General features: G+C 38.2%; 1 protein-coding gene across 3 annotated transcripts in view; it reads right to left on the reverse strand.

Annotated features, from left to right (window-relative positions):
• AP2B1 (adaptor related protein complex 2 subunit beta 1) overlaps window positions 1-13,724 on the reverse strand; it is a 112,631-nt gene that overhangs the window by 51,438 nt on the left and 47,469 nt on the right. For all 3 annotated transcript variants that reach the window (XM_055400919.2, XM_055400902.2, XM_055400909.2), the window contains exons 13-14: window positions 9,684-9,943; window positions 5,197-5,389 (exon numbers count right to left, since the gene is read on the reverse strand). In XM_055400919.2, coding sequence (XP_055256894.1) covers window positions 5,197-5,389; window positions 9,684-9,943 — 453 coding nt within the window. The remainder of the gene's footprint in view (window positions 1-5,196; window positions 5,390-9,683; window positions 9,944-13,724) is intronic.

The following is a 13,724-nucleotide window of genomic DNA, read 5'->3' on the forward strand; positions in this document are numbered from 1 at the left end:
TTGATATACAATAGCACCATTTTTCTAAACAGAGTAACACACAGCACCTTGGATGAAAAGAAGGCCACAATTTAGCCAAGGCCTCTGCTGATAGTCTGAAAATAATGGAAACAAATAATCAAGATTCAATTATCACTTCAGTGCTCCTTAGTGGGTATCACACTCACCAGCAAATGTTGTATCTATATAACGTGTATGCAAGGTTTACACACATGGGTGCTGGGTCATCTCCCATACTACACCGAACCAGAAGGGTCTGCACTGTCAGAAAAGCCACACTACCCAGGATGAGCAGTTTCTTAGATTTGGTAGCTGGGGCATCAAAAGACACCCATACAGCTTCTAAAACAAAGAAGCAAAAACTCCAATAACATTGAAATAGTATACTACACTGCTCTACACATAGAACAGATCAACCTCATAAGTTTCATTAACTGAAATTCATTCCACATCAAGCAGACAGTTAAGTTTATACTAACAGAAGGAAACTATGTTTTAAGCAAAAGAGAATACGCTAAAGGACAAGAAAAAACTAAGGAAGAAAGTGAAGAGTATATCAGAAATCCATTTTCATTTAAGTCCAGTGATATAGAAACATTTAAAAAAATCTGAAGCTCTGTCTACACCAATGATTTTCAAAGGTAAAGTGAAGTGAAAGTCGCTCAGTTGTGTCCAACTCTATGCAACCCCATGGACTATACAGTTCATGAAATTCTCCAGACCAGAATACTGGAGTAGGTAGCCTTCCCCTTCTCCAGGGGATCTTCCCAACACAGGGATTGACCCCAGGTCTCCTGCATTGCAGGAGGATTCTTTACCAGCTGAGCTACCAGGGAAACTCAATCGTTTCCAAAGACCTACCTCTAAAGAAAACAAACAAAAACAAACAAAAAAACACCCAAGAAAACAAACCAAATAACAACAAAAAAACACCATGTTAAGAATCACTTGGGAGGAATGGTGTGACGTGTGTGTTTTTTTTATTTTTAAAGTCACAGCTACATACCTATCTCACTCTGGTTTAAAAATGCTGCTGCTGCTGATGCTAAGTCACTTCAGTCATGTCCTACTCTGTGCGACCCCATAGACGGCAGCCCACCAGGCTCCCCCGTCCCTGGGATTCTCCAGGCAAGAACATTGGAGTGGGTTGCCATTTCCTTCTCCAATGCATGAAAGTGAAAAGTGAAAGTGAAGTTGCTCAATCGTGTCCGACTCTTAGCGACCCCATGGACTGCAGCCCACCAGGCTCCTCCATCCATAGGATTTTCCAGGCAAGAGTACTGGAGTGGGGTGCCATTGCCTTCTCCGGTTTAAGAATAGCAGCTGTTATATGAGTCACTATTATTGATGGACGAAGGCTGGAGCCTTCAGGTAGGTTGTAATAAATAATAATAATAATGAATGAATGGATTGACAAGTATTTCTTGAATGACAGCTCTAGAAAAGTCACAATTCACTAAATCTCAAAATTCTGTAAGTGTGATGATGAAAGAGGGCAAATAAAATCTAATGGGAGGTTCACCAAGATATGAAAATGGAAGAATAATCCTCTAGTGAATTTCAAGTTTTAAGAGGAACAGAAAATGGATAGATCATCTAAAATACAAGACAATTTTCAGTCTCCAATTATGGACCATAAGCAAGGGTAAAAGAACCCTGAGCAAGGGTAAAAGAACCCTGGGAATGAGCAACTAAATCTAAATTGGTCAAATTCAACCTTTGGCCAATTTCTGATAGGCTGGATCACCTAACAGAAAATCACAGCAAGAAAATGTCCTGGAGTTGGGGGTAAGGGGTAAGGTGGGGAGGGACAGAACAAAGGTAAATTCAGAGAGGACTGTTCTGGAGGAGGTGCCAAGACTCACCAGAATATAATTCTGTGGAAATCATTGTCTTGGCTTAAAGACCAATTTTTAAACTCTCTACCTAACTTCATCTGGAACTTCACTTGGCTTAATATTCTCAGTCTTGGCTGCAAAATTAAAACAACCTGGATATTAAAAAAAAACAAAACCAACATCGAAGAGAAGTGGACAACAGAGGACGAGATGGTTGGATGGTATCACTGACTCAATGGACATGAGTTTGAGCAAGTTCCGGGAGATGCTCAAGGACAGGGAAGCCTGATGTGCTGCAGTCCATGGGGTCGCAAAGAGTTAGACACGACTGAGCAACAACAGGGTCCTATCTCTCAGAAACTCTGTTTAATTGTTTTAGAGCTAGGTACAAACACTGCCAGTATATGTATTTTTTAAATACCAATTATGCAGCTAGAGTTGAGAACACAAAGCTTGGAATAAAAGGTAAGTAGCTGCTACGCTTCATGAGCAGCACACCACTGACCTCTATGGGTAAGGTTCTGTTAGAAACCAATGATAAAAGCAAGCAGAAACCTTGTGGAGAGCCTTTCTGAGATGAACACTGACGACGTAACCTGAGTGCTGCTTGCCGGACAATCACATATTAATAACTCTGATCCAGGCTACATTTTAAATGGGGACCTGGGTCAAATTCTACCATACCCAGCAACATTCTTCTTCCTAGAGAATAAAAGACAGACTTTTAACAAAATAACTTCAAGAGTTTCATGTCCTCCCTCAATGTGAGGCAGAGCAGGAGCCATCTTTCCAGGAATGGGTTTACTACTGAAGTCAGAGAAAAAGGCACAGAGGTTTATCAATAGCTATTCCAACACCAAAGCGAAGTGGTTCACAGTGATTACAGATGTTCCATGTCTTTATGATGCAAAATGTAGTCCGAAGACATGGATGTCTGTTAGAAATGAAGACTCCTAGGTCATACCCCAGACCAACAACAACTGTCTTGTTCAAGATCTCCATTTGATGTATGTACACGTTAATTTGAGGAGCACTGTTAAAAGGTAAGGATTCATTCAAGAAACAGCACTGTCTGTACAGATTAAGTAAAAACCCTGAGAACTATTTTCGTCTTTAAATTAGATAATTTACGCAAGAACAATAAAAGCTTTTTAAAAATGGCACAGACTACTGCTGCCACAGAAACTCGTCTTTCACACAACCAGATTTAGGTCTCTTCCTTGTGATGTTCTCTTAAAAGGAATCTTGGTTCTTTGAGTGAATATATATTTAACTGCAGACAGATCCAAAGCAAAAAGAAGGGCTTTTCCTCCTCATTCTGATTTCTGGGATATATTTGTATTGCAGAATAAGCTGAAGAAACCCACATGTAAACACTTTCTGGGGCTATAACACCAAGTATGCCATTTTAAATCTCAAAGTCAGAATAAGCTAAAATTTAGAGTTACAGGAAAATTACTGGGCTTACACAGCAACCCCTATATAATATTTAGACATTCAATTATAAAAACAGTTTATTCTCTGCCCCAAAGAGAATATCCTTTCCAAAACAAACAAGAAAAAGCCCACATGTGACTTAGTCTACTATAATCTAAGAAAGTTATAATCAATTTTCTTCCCGATGTAAACTTTCCAGAATTCTAACAGATGACTGGATTGGCTGCATAAAATATAAGGAAAAACTCACTGGTGTTAAGGACCAGCAAGAGCTAAGATAAAAAGAGTTAAGATACCAAGCCAAACGGAAATAATATTCTCTTTCCTTCCATGCTAAAGTGGGTCAAAAAACAAGAGGACAGAATCCTGGGCCAGGCATCATCGAAATACAGAGCCTCTTTCTCCCCTCTATCCTTCAAATTTAATTCACCATGTTGTAAACTTCTAGAGAAATAAGCAGGGTTGTTAAGGCATAAACGTGAGAAGGATTTAACATTTAACTTGCAGCTCATACGTCAACAGAATACGAAGAGCTGTTTCAATGTTTAGAAGGGATTTCTGGGAGTTTGCATGAATATTTCAATATTCATTTGTCAGTCTCCTGAGTCTAGAAAGGAGGCTACAGAGCAATGCAGGATATCACATGAGGAAGCCATTCAGTCAACTCTGTTCATTAAAGAGATCTGAATATGAAAAACAATGCTTATATTCCCAAGAAAGACAAAAGGAATGCTCATCTGTGTCACCATTAGCTACAGTCCAGAGCTTTGTCAGTATACAGACCCTGGAAGCAGTGCTTTCCACTAGTAAACTGTATCATCCACAGAGATATGATGGTAACCCTATCTCCTTAGACTCTCTGTCAGTCAAAAGTTAATGTACCTGTAGTGGCTGGTATAAATCCCAGACATAATAATGCTGTTCATAAAGTAGAAGAGAAAATGCCAGTATATGATGCAGAAAGGAAGGTTGTTCTGTTTATATAATCTCTGAGGACATAATATTTTTGTATCTAAGGCACTGCCTTTCAATTTCTAATGCGGAAAATAAATCAGTTTGTTGGGCATATATAGAGTCATCAGGTTGACAAACATCTTACTTGCAAGTGTCCTGCTAAAAAAGCTTCTCTAATTCCACCACAATTAAGTATCTAATTTGCAGGGAGCCATGTGATAAGACCTCTTATTTCTCTGGCCTCTCTACCCAGATGGAAGGTCATCCTTAATATTTCTTATGTATCCTGCACAGCAAAAGTAACTAATTGGCACATATTCACAGACACTTTGGACTTTGGAACCTTTTAGTATTAGAATCCTGGAAGCTAATTAAATTGGAAGTATGACAGTGTGGAGTGGGAGATGTGGATGGAGAAGAGGAAATAAAAGCAAATCAAGAAGTACTTTCCAGCTGTAAGAAAGACACATTAAAAAAAAAAAAAACCACAAATGGCTCAAATGTCTGCCTCAGAATCTTTCAGAATCAGATAAGGTATAAGCCAATAAAATATTGAAATAAAAAAAGGCAAAAGCTTGAAAGCCTCAAAGTAGGATGATCACTATGAGATCATTTAAATGATGTTCAGGTCAAAAGGGAAATTACAGCGGCTATCCAGAGTTAAGCAGCAGGAACAATAATAAGCTCTGGAAAGGCAACTAGGTTGGTTAAACACCAAAAGTTCTATTTAAAGGCAAGACAACAAAATAATCCTGTACACATGCAAATACTACCCATAAAGTATCATTTAATTCTCTAGAGACACAGAATCCTGTCCTTTATCAAAGGACATTGCTCTGCTTGTCATCTAGTTCTAAAAAGGTGAAAGATTTAACGTTCTTCAGCATATCAAGAATTAAAAATAGTTCCCAAAATTTAAAAACTAAAAGAATTTAAAAGAACTAAAAGAAAGAAGAAAGATGCTTACCAGACTATCTAGTCCTCCTCCCAAGAGATCCACTGCTCCCATCTGCATGGAAGATACTTGTGGCACATTGACTGGGGGACCAAGGTCAAGGTTTAAAAGATCCCCCAGAAGGTCACCTTGAGAAGGAATAACCTGAGGCTGCTCCAGGTTGGTAGCAGTGGTGGTGCCAACAGGGCTGTCACCTGCATCAGTGCTGCAAGGTACAAACAGAAAGAGGGGAACAGAGAAAAGTCAGTTTTAGCAGAGACTTGGTAACAAGGCAATGAGCCAATGTCATATGCTCTTATACAATATAACCTCTTCAATCAATTTTATATTATACTATATATACAACAACCTCATCAATCAATTTAATTGAGCACCTACTCTATAAGGGAACACTGTAATGAGGACTCTGGAGAAACATCCAAAAAAAGTAAGGGAGAAATATATTTCCTGTCTTCAAATAACTTACACTCGAACCAACCAACCCCAAAACCAGTATTACAAAACAAGTGAAAAGCACATTCACTGTGGAACAGCAGAAATGAGTATTGTGTGTCTGCACAATGACAGACTAGATGAGAAGTAGGTGGGGATGATTCCCAAAAGCTTCTGAGGATGGTTTTAGGGCTAGATTTTTAAGAATAGCATAGTTATAAGGAACTACCAGGGAGAGACCTTCCAAAAACGAAGGGATAGTTTGTGCAAAGGCATAGAAATAAACAATTTGACTTTTAGGGCCAGTGAAAAAATTATATTGGCAGGAGCAGACACTGTAAGATTTAGGGGAAATGAAGACAAGAAAAATACAACTCTGAAAACAGGTCTGGAGAGTTAATTTTTATACGATAGGCAATGCTGAATCACTTTTATTTGTTGAACAACACTAAAAATAACATTTAGAGAACATTATTCTAGCAGCTGTGTGTATAGTGGACTGCAGTTGGGAGAATGGACATGAAGTAATTGTTTAAAAAGGGAATAGTGAGTTTTAAGAAAGAACTAGTCCTTTTACCATTTCTTAGAACTCACTATTCCCTTTTTTACAGTATGGTGGCAGCAGCAGTTAAATTGATTACTCTTAGCTCATCTTCATGTCCACTTTCCCAACTTCAGTCCACTATACACACACCTGCTACAGTAACGTTCCAGACCTGTTTTCAGAGTTGTATATTCCTTGTCTTCACGTCCCCTAAATCTTACCAAGTGAAAAAGAAAAATCTCAAAAGAAAATTTCCAGCTCAGTTGGCTTCACTGTGAAGTATTCTAAACATTTATACAAAGAGTAAAACCAATTTTAGATAAACTTTAATAAAACAGAATAGAGAATGGCAACTGAAAAAATCTGAAAGAAGTTCAGTTTTGATTAGTAAGGAATTATTCCTAACTTTGGCTTCATAATATGATTTTTTTTTAAACTACTTACTTTTTAGAGATACCAATTAAAGTACTTATGAATGAAGTGATATGAGGTCTGAAATTTAAAATACTCAAGTTCCCTAAAAAAATTGTGGGGGTGATAAATGAAATAAAATTGGCAAAATACTGATGACTGTTGAAACTGAGTGTTGATTATGTTTTAACATTCTATCTGTGTGTTTTCTAAGACATAAAATAATTTTTTAAAAACAAAAAATATTCTGTAAAAATCCTATTAATAAACAAATGCTTTCTCTAAAAACCCTACATAGTTTTTTTAAATTATTTTTTATTGGCGTAAAGTTGCTTTACAATGTTTAGTTTCTGCTGTACAGGCAGAATGAATCAGCTGTATATTTACATTCATCCCCTCTTCCTAGTTAGGTTTTGACAATGCTTGAACAAAGAAGAATGAAGAATCAAACTCAGAAAAAAAAACAAAAACAAAGAAGCAAAAGACCAGTGATGCTCCTTATAAGAGAAATCTGGAGGGATAACAGGGAAAATTATATGTTGCCTTCAATTCTGTTAAGTTTCAAGGAAGAAAAACAAATAGGGAAGTTCAACAGACAGCTAAAGCCAAGGAATTGGCAGTCAGAGTTACAGAAGTAAACCCGGGAAGAAATTCATGCACACACTTCCAGTGAAATAAGCAGAGTAACACTGGGGGTTTTGTGGTAAGAATGGAGCGATTAGAGTAAGATGACGAGGAACAAGCTTTGGCTCCACTATTAACTAGTTGCGTGCATTGTCTTGGGCAAGTGACCACCTCTCTGAGGCAAAGTTTCCTCACCAATAAAATGATAACAAAACAAAGCACTCTATTTTAGGAAGGCTCAAATGAAGTGAGTGAAAGTCGCTTAGTCCTGTCCAACTCTTTGCCACCCATGGACTATACAGTTCATGTATTTCTCCAGGCCAGAATACTGGAGTGTGTAGCCTTTCCCTTCTTCAGGGGACCTTCCCAACCCAAGGATCGAACTCAGGTCTCCTACATTGCAGGTGGATTCTTTACTAGCTGAGCCACCAAGGAAACCCAAGAATACTGGAGTGGGTAGCCTATCCCTTCTCCAGGAGATCTTCCTGACCCAGGAATCAAACCAGGGTTTCTTGCGTTGCCGGCAGTTTCTTTACCAGCTGAGCTCCCAGTGAAGCTCCAAATGAAAACATGGTATAAACTGTAAAGTTTTGTAATATATCAGTGGTAACTCAGTTGTGCTATTTAAAATCCTAAAAGATGATGCTATTAAAGAACTGCACTCAAAATGTCAGCAAATTTGGAAAACTCAGCCATGGCCACAGGACTGGAAAAGGTTAGTTTTCCTTCCAGTCTCAAAGAAGGGCAGTGCCAAAGAATGTTCAAACTATGGCACAATTGCGCTCATTTCTCATGCTTGTAAGGTTATGCTCAAAATCCTTCAAGCTAGCCTTTAGCCTCAGTGAAGTAAGAACTTCCAGATGTACAAACTGGATTTAGAAAAGGCAGAGCAACCAGAGATCAGATTGCCAATATCACTGGATCATAGAGAAAGCAAGGGAATTCTAGAAAAATATCTACTTCTGCTTCACTGACTACACGTAAAAGTCTTTGACTACGTGGAACACATTAAACTGTGGAAGAGTCTTAAGAGAGATGAGAATACCAGACCACCTTACTGGCCTCCTGAGAAACCTGTATGTGGGTCAAGAAGCAACAGGTAGAACTGAACATGGAACAACAGACTGGTTCCAGATTGGGAAAGGAGTACGTCAAGGCTGTTTATTGTCAACCTGCTTATTTCACTTATATGCAGAGTACATCATGTGAAACGCCAGACTGGATGAAGCACAAGCTGGAATCAAGATTGTCAGGAGAAATATCAACAACCTCAGATATGCCGATGACACCACTCTAATGGCAGAAAGTGAAAAGGAACTAAAGGCCTCTTGCTTGAAGAAGGTGCAAGAGCTGGCTTAAAACTCAACATTCAAAAAACTAAGATCATGGCATCTGGTTCCATCACTTCATGGCAAATAGATGGGGATTAAATGGAAACAGTGGCAGATTTTATCTTCTTGGGCTCCAAAATTACTGTGGACTGTGATCCACATGACTGCAGCCATGAAATTAAAAGATGCTTGCTCCTTGGAAGGAAAGCTAAGACAAAGCTAAATAGCGTACTGAAAAGCAGAGACATCACTTTGACAACAAAGGTCCATATAGTCAATACTATGGCTTTTCCAGTAGTCATATGTGGATAAGTGAGCTGGACCATAAAGCAGGCTGATCGCTGAAGAATTGATGCTTTCGAACTATGGTGCTGATGAAGACTTGAGAATCCCTTGGACTGCAAGATCAAACCAGTCAATCCTAAAGGAAATCAACCCTGAATATTCACTGGAAGGACTGCTGCTGAAGCTGAAGCTCTAGTACTTTGGCCACCTGACGCAAAAAGTCAACTCACTGGAAAAGACCCTGATGGTGGAGAAGACTGAGGGCAGGAAGAGAAGGGGGTGACAGAGAATGAGATGGCTGGATGGCACCATTGATTCAATGGACATGAGTTTGCACAAACTCCAAGAGACAGTGAAGGACAGGGAAACCCAGCGTGCTGCAGTCCACAGGGTCACAAAGAGTCGGACACGACTTAGCGACTGACAGCAACCAAGACTTTTTTTTAGACATAATACTACTGCACATTTAATAGACTATACTATATAGCAGATGTAACTTTTGTATGCACTCAGAAATAACAACAAAAAAATTTGTGACTCCCTTTATCGCAGTGTTCTGCCTGTATATGTTTTTTACCAAGTTCTCAACTATGGGAAAATTTCCAGCCTCATCTTTTGGAGTCTTAAGCAACTTTCAAACTTTATCCATTCAGAAAGCTTTTACCACAATTTTCTAAAGGCATAATCTTACCAACCCTGAGATTAGAACTCAAAAATTTCTTTTATCCATTATATGTGTGGAGTCACTAGAATTCAGATGAAGCCCCCAAGTCAGCAGAACAGGTCTGCCAAATGCATAGCAAAGCTTAAGGAAGACCAACTTCATCTATACAAAGAATCACTTCTCAATCAAACCAAGTTTACCTGCTTACCTCCCATGATGTATTGGCAAGTGTTTGCGATGGATTCCATGACTTCCTTCCACAAAAGCATTGGGCGGCTTATGGTACACTGAGGCCAAAGAACCAATGTGGCAGATTAACTCATCCAGTAGAGTTGGCTCAATAAGATCTGTCTCCTCAGAAATCAGTGGCTTTTCAGACAAGACTACTTCTTTAGCTGTGACAGGATCAGTTGAGAGAAGGCGCCAATAAATATAGCCCCGGTCTCGAAGGTCAGGATTATCAGAATCCTAATGAAAAGGCAAACACAAGAACGTTTAAATTTAACTCTTTTCCATATAGAAACTCAAACTGCTGATTTATTATCAAGGTAATGCTGTAGCAATTTATGCAGGGTTGGCTGTTAGAAGATATTTAGACTAAATATGTTGTTAATATACTCATAATTCTGAAATCTCTAATGTTTCAAAGAATTTAAATATAAATTGAGGTTAGTTCTAAGACCCAAATTCAGAAAGGAAGTTGGGAAGAAGACAATAAAGTTTAACCCAAGAAAATTTAATTGCTTCAAATGGCCTTAGGACATAAAAATGTTTTTAACTGCTATAAAAATTAGCAGAATTATTCATGAAACACATCTTACATATATTTCACCCATACCTTCTTTCTTTATTCAAATATTAAGTATCTCCCATGGAGACACTGCCTAAGCCCTGGCAATAGAGACAACACATGGTGTCTGACTTCAAAGAGCTCAAAGAACATTAATTATTTATTAAAATATGAGAGGTGCTCTTATCTAAATAATAAAAAAAAACTGTTTAAGAGAGCATATAAAACTAAGTGCTTCTAAAAAGGGTGACGAATTTAGTGTCCTCATTTCTTTGTGTGGTGGTAAAAGTAATTTTATACATGATTGTGGCTAAGGAAAATTTATTATCAATACCACATCACAATTTAGAAATGAGTAATATAAAAATAAGTCTCCCCCAATCACCCAGCCCTCCCCTACCTTAACTCCCCCACCCCCCAGTACCCATCCAAGTGAATAGTGCACTATGAGCTCACACACACACATATATTCATTTTACACAAAACCAGTTTCATCCTATACTCCTCCTCATGCTGCTTTCCAGAGTGGCGCACACAGCTGTCATTTTCCACTGTATACACAGCAAGGCATCATTATTTACTAGTGTCCTACTGACGAACATTTAGATTGCTGCCTCTTTCTCCCTCCTTTATACTATTCAAAGAGGCAGTAAATATCCTGATATCTACGTCCGAGAGTCTGTCTATATGGTGGCATTCATCTACCCATTAATTGTTTCAGTGGTATTATGTTAAAGGCAACAATCAGTCCCATTTCAATTTCTGTATCTAAAACACACATACAAAAGTACTTCTTTAAAGTAGGCCAGGGTTTTCCCATGAGTCTGTACATAAGCAGATGAATTGGTTCATAATTTAGCCTCTTAAGGCACTTGCCATTCAGCTCAATACCAAAAGTGACCCACATTGCTTTTCATAGATTTTCTTAATCATATGTTGTTTTCAGTTCAGTTCAGTCACTCAGTCATGTCTGACTCCTTGCGACCCCATGAATCACAGCACGCCAGGCCTCCCTGTCCATCACCAACTCCCGGAGTTCACTCAAACTCATGTCCATCGGGTCGGTGATGCCATCCAGCCATCTCATTCTCTGTCGTCCCCTTCTCCTCCAGCCCCCAATCCTTCCCAGCATCAGAGTCTTTTCCAGTGAGTCAACTCGACGCATGAGGTGGCCAAAGTATTGGAGTTTCAGCTTTAGCATCAGTCCTTCCAATGAACACCCAGGATTGATCTCCTCTAGAATGGACTGGTTGGATCTCCTTGCAGTCCAAGGGATTCTCAAGAGTCTTCTCCAGCACCACAGTTCAAAAGCATCAATTCTTCGGTGATCAGCTTTCTTCACAGTCCAACTCTCACATCCATACATGACCACGAGAAAAACCATAGCCTTGACTAGACAGACCTTGGTTGGCAAAGTAATGTCTCTGCTTTTTAATATGCTATCTAGGTTAATCATAACTTTCCTTCCAAGGAGTAAGCGTCTTTTAATTTCATGGCTGCAATCAGCATCCGCAGTGATTTTGCAGCCCAAAAAATAAAGTCTGACATTGTTTCCACTGTTTCCCCATCTATTTGCACTCAAAATGGATTGCTGGTTAAAAACAAAAAAGAACACAAGAAACTGAGATACAAGCTAATACAGCATAAAAATGGTAAATTTTATCTCAAGTTAATCTTTAGGATATTCACAGGTTGCATTATTCTAAAAGAAATATACATATACACTCTTTACTTATATCAAACTATTTGTAGTATTTGAAATGCCATTAAAAAAAAGAAACTGACCATACCCAAATTAGATGCATTTGTTTTGCTGCATGTTGAAGCAGGAAGTTTGCTCCTGAGAAAGTGTTTATAAATAGTTGACTGAAATCTCCTTAGATTTTCATTTGGAAACAAAACTTGAATATTATAAAACATAAGTTGATTTTTTTTAAAGAGTAGAATACAAGTTTCTCTGAGTATCACATCAGGAAAGCAATCCCCATCCCAGCTTTTATTGATAATTAAAAGTTTTAATCTGTATACTCAGTCCCCAAAGCACGTCATTTAAAATCTGTACTAGTTATGCTTTTTATTACACAGTGAAAATGAATACTACACATCACTTAACTGGGAAAATTTTGTCTAGTAAGTTGTTAAATGTATTAAACTATACAACACAGTTTAATAATATAATCAAAGTAAAATTTTTTTACTTCAAATTATTTTTCTCATATCAGCTACATATTTAACCAAATAGCAAAAAAAAAAAAATTCCTGTGGAAATTCACAAAATACATACTTCTATGAAAAAAGCTTGAGTCCCCCCACAAATTCAAAACACTACAATAGGATAATTTCTAGAGATAGAATCAATGGATTAAAGGGGGTACATGCTATAAATCTTAACAATGATTTAAAAATTTAGTCCTATGAGAAATGAGAAAATGAGTACAAGTTTTTCATGACTGGAAGTTAAGAGTGGACAAGTACCTCCACTATCCTGAGGGCTGATCTGATAGGCCTACTATCAGCCGGCCTTCACTGCCTCACTGTTCAAATGGAAGCCATGATAAATCAGGCCCAGTCAAGGCTAATGACAAAAAAACAGAACCTTTAATGATTTTACAGTGCCATTATGTGTTTGGCGACTCAGAAAATTTTGTTTGGGATCTACTCTACTGCTACTCCGATAGGCCCTTGTGAGGATCTCAAGAAAATAATGTATTGCCCAAAATTTGAGAGTTTCCAAAACAATTTTTACCAGGCAAGCTCTAAAACAGCAATTCCTAAAACTATATCATGAGTCAACATTTTAACACACCAAGAAAGCCATTTAAAGTGCAGATTCCAGGGCTAAACCGGAGTTTCTGATTCATTATGTCAGAAGGCGGGGTCAAGGAATTTTTATTTTCAACAAGAAGTACAAGTGGTTTTGATGATGGCAGTTTCTAGCTCACAGATGGAAATACCAAGATGAAGACTTCTTTCTATGTACTAAAAAGGGTGATTAATTACTAAAGTTTGCACACTTCTCTGTGTATTCTTTATATTTCCTTTAAAATCATCAAAGTGAAAAAGAGATCTTATTAAAGGCATGAATTCAAGGGTTGTTCTTTTTTCATAATCAATAGTATTTCTAATTATACCACCATTTTACTTAAAAGTAGAAGCACAAAAATTTCACACATACTTTCCTGAATCCTCGGCATAGATAAAGAACAGGATTAAGTCTACTAAGAAGATAGAGGCGCAGTGGTAAAGAATCCACTTGCCAATGCAGGGGACACAAGAGACACGAGTTTGATCCCTAGGTCAGGAAGATCCCTTGGAGAAGGAAATGACAACCCGCTCCAGTATTCTTACCTAGAGAATCCCATGGACAGAGGTTTCAAACATCTGATATGGGAAAGAAAGCTAGTCAGATAAGCCATTCAGAGGGGCAGTTAACTACATACTTATGCATAAGAGAACCCA

The sequence above is a fragment of the Moschus berezovskii genome, chromosome 20, assembly GCF_049115385.1.
Source record: "Moschus berezovskii isolate FMDL1 chromosome 20, NW_MosBer_1.0, whole genome shotgun sequence".
In the NCBI taxonomy this organism is placed as follows: Eukaryota; Metazoa; Chordata; class Mammalia; order Artiodactyla; family Moschidae; genus Moschus; species Moschus berezovskii.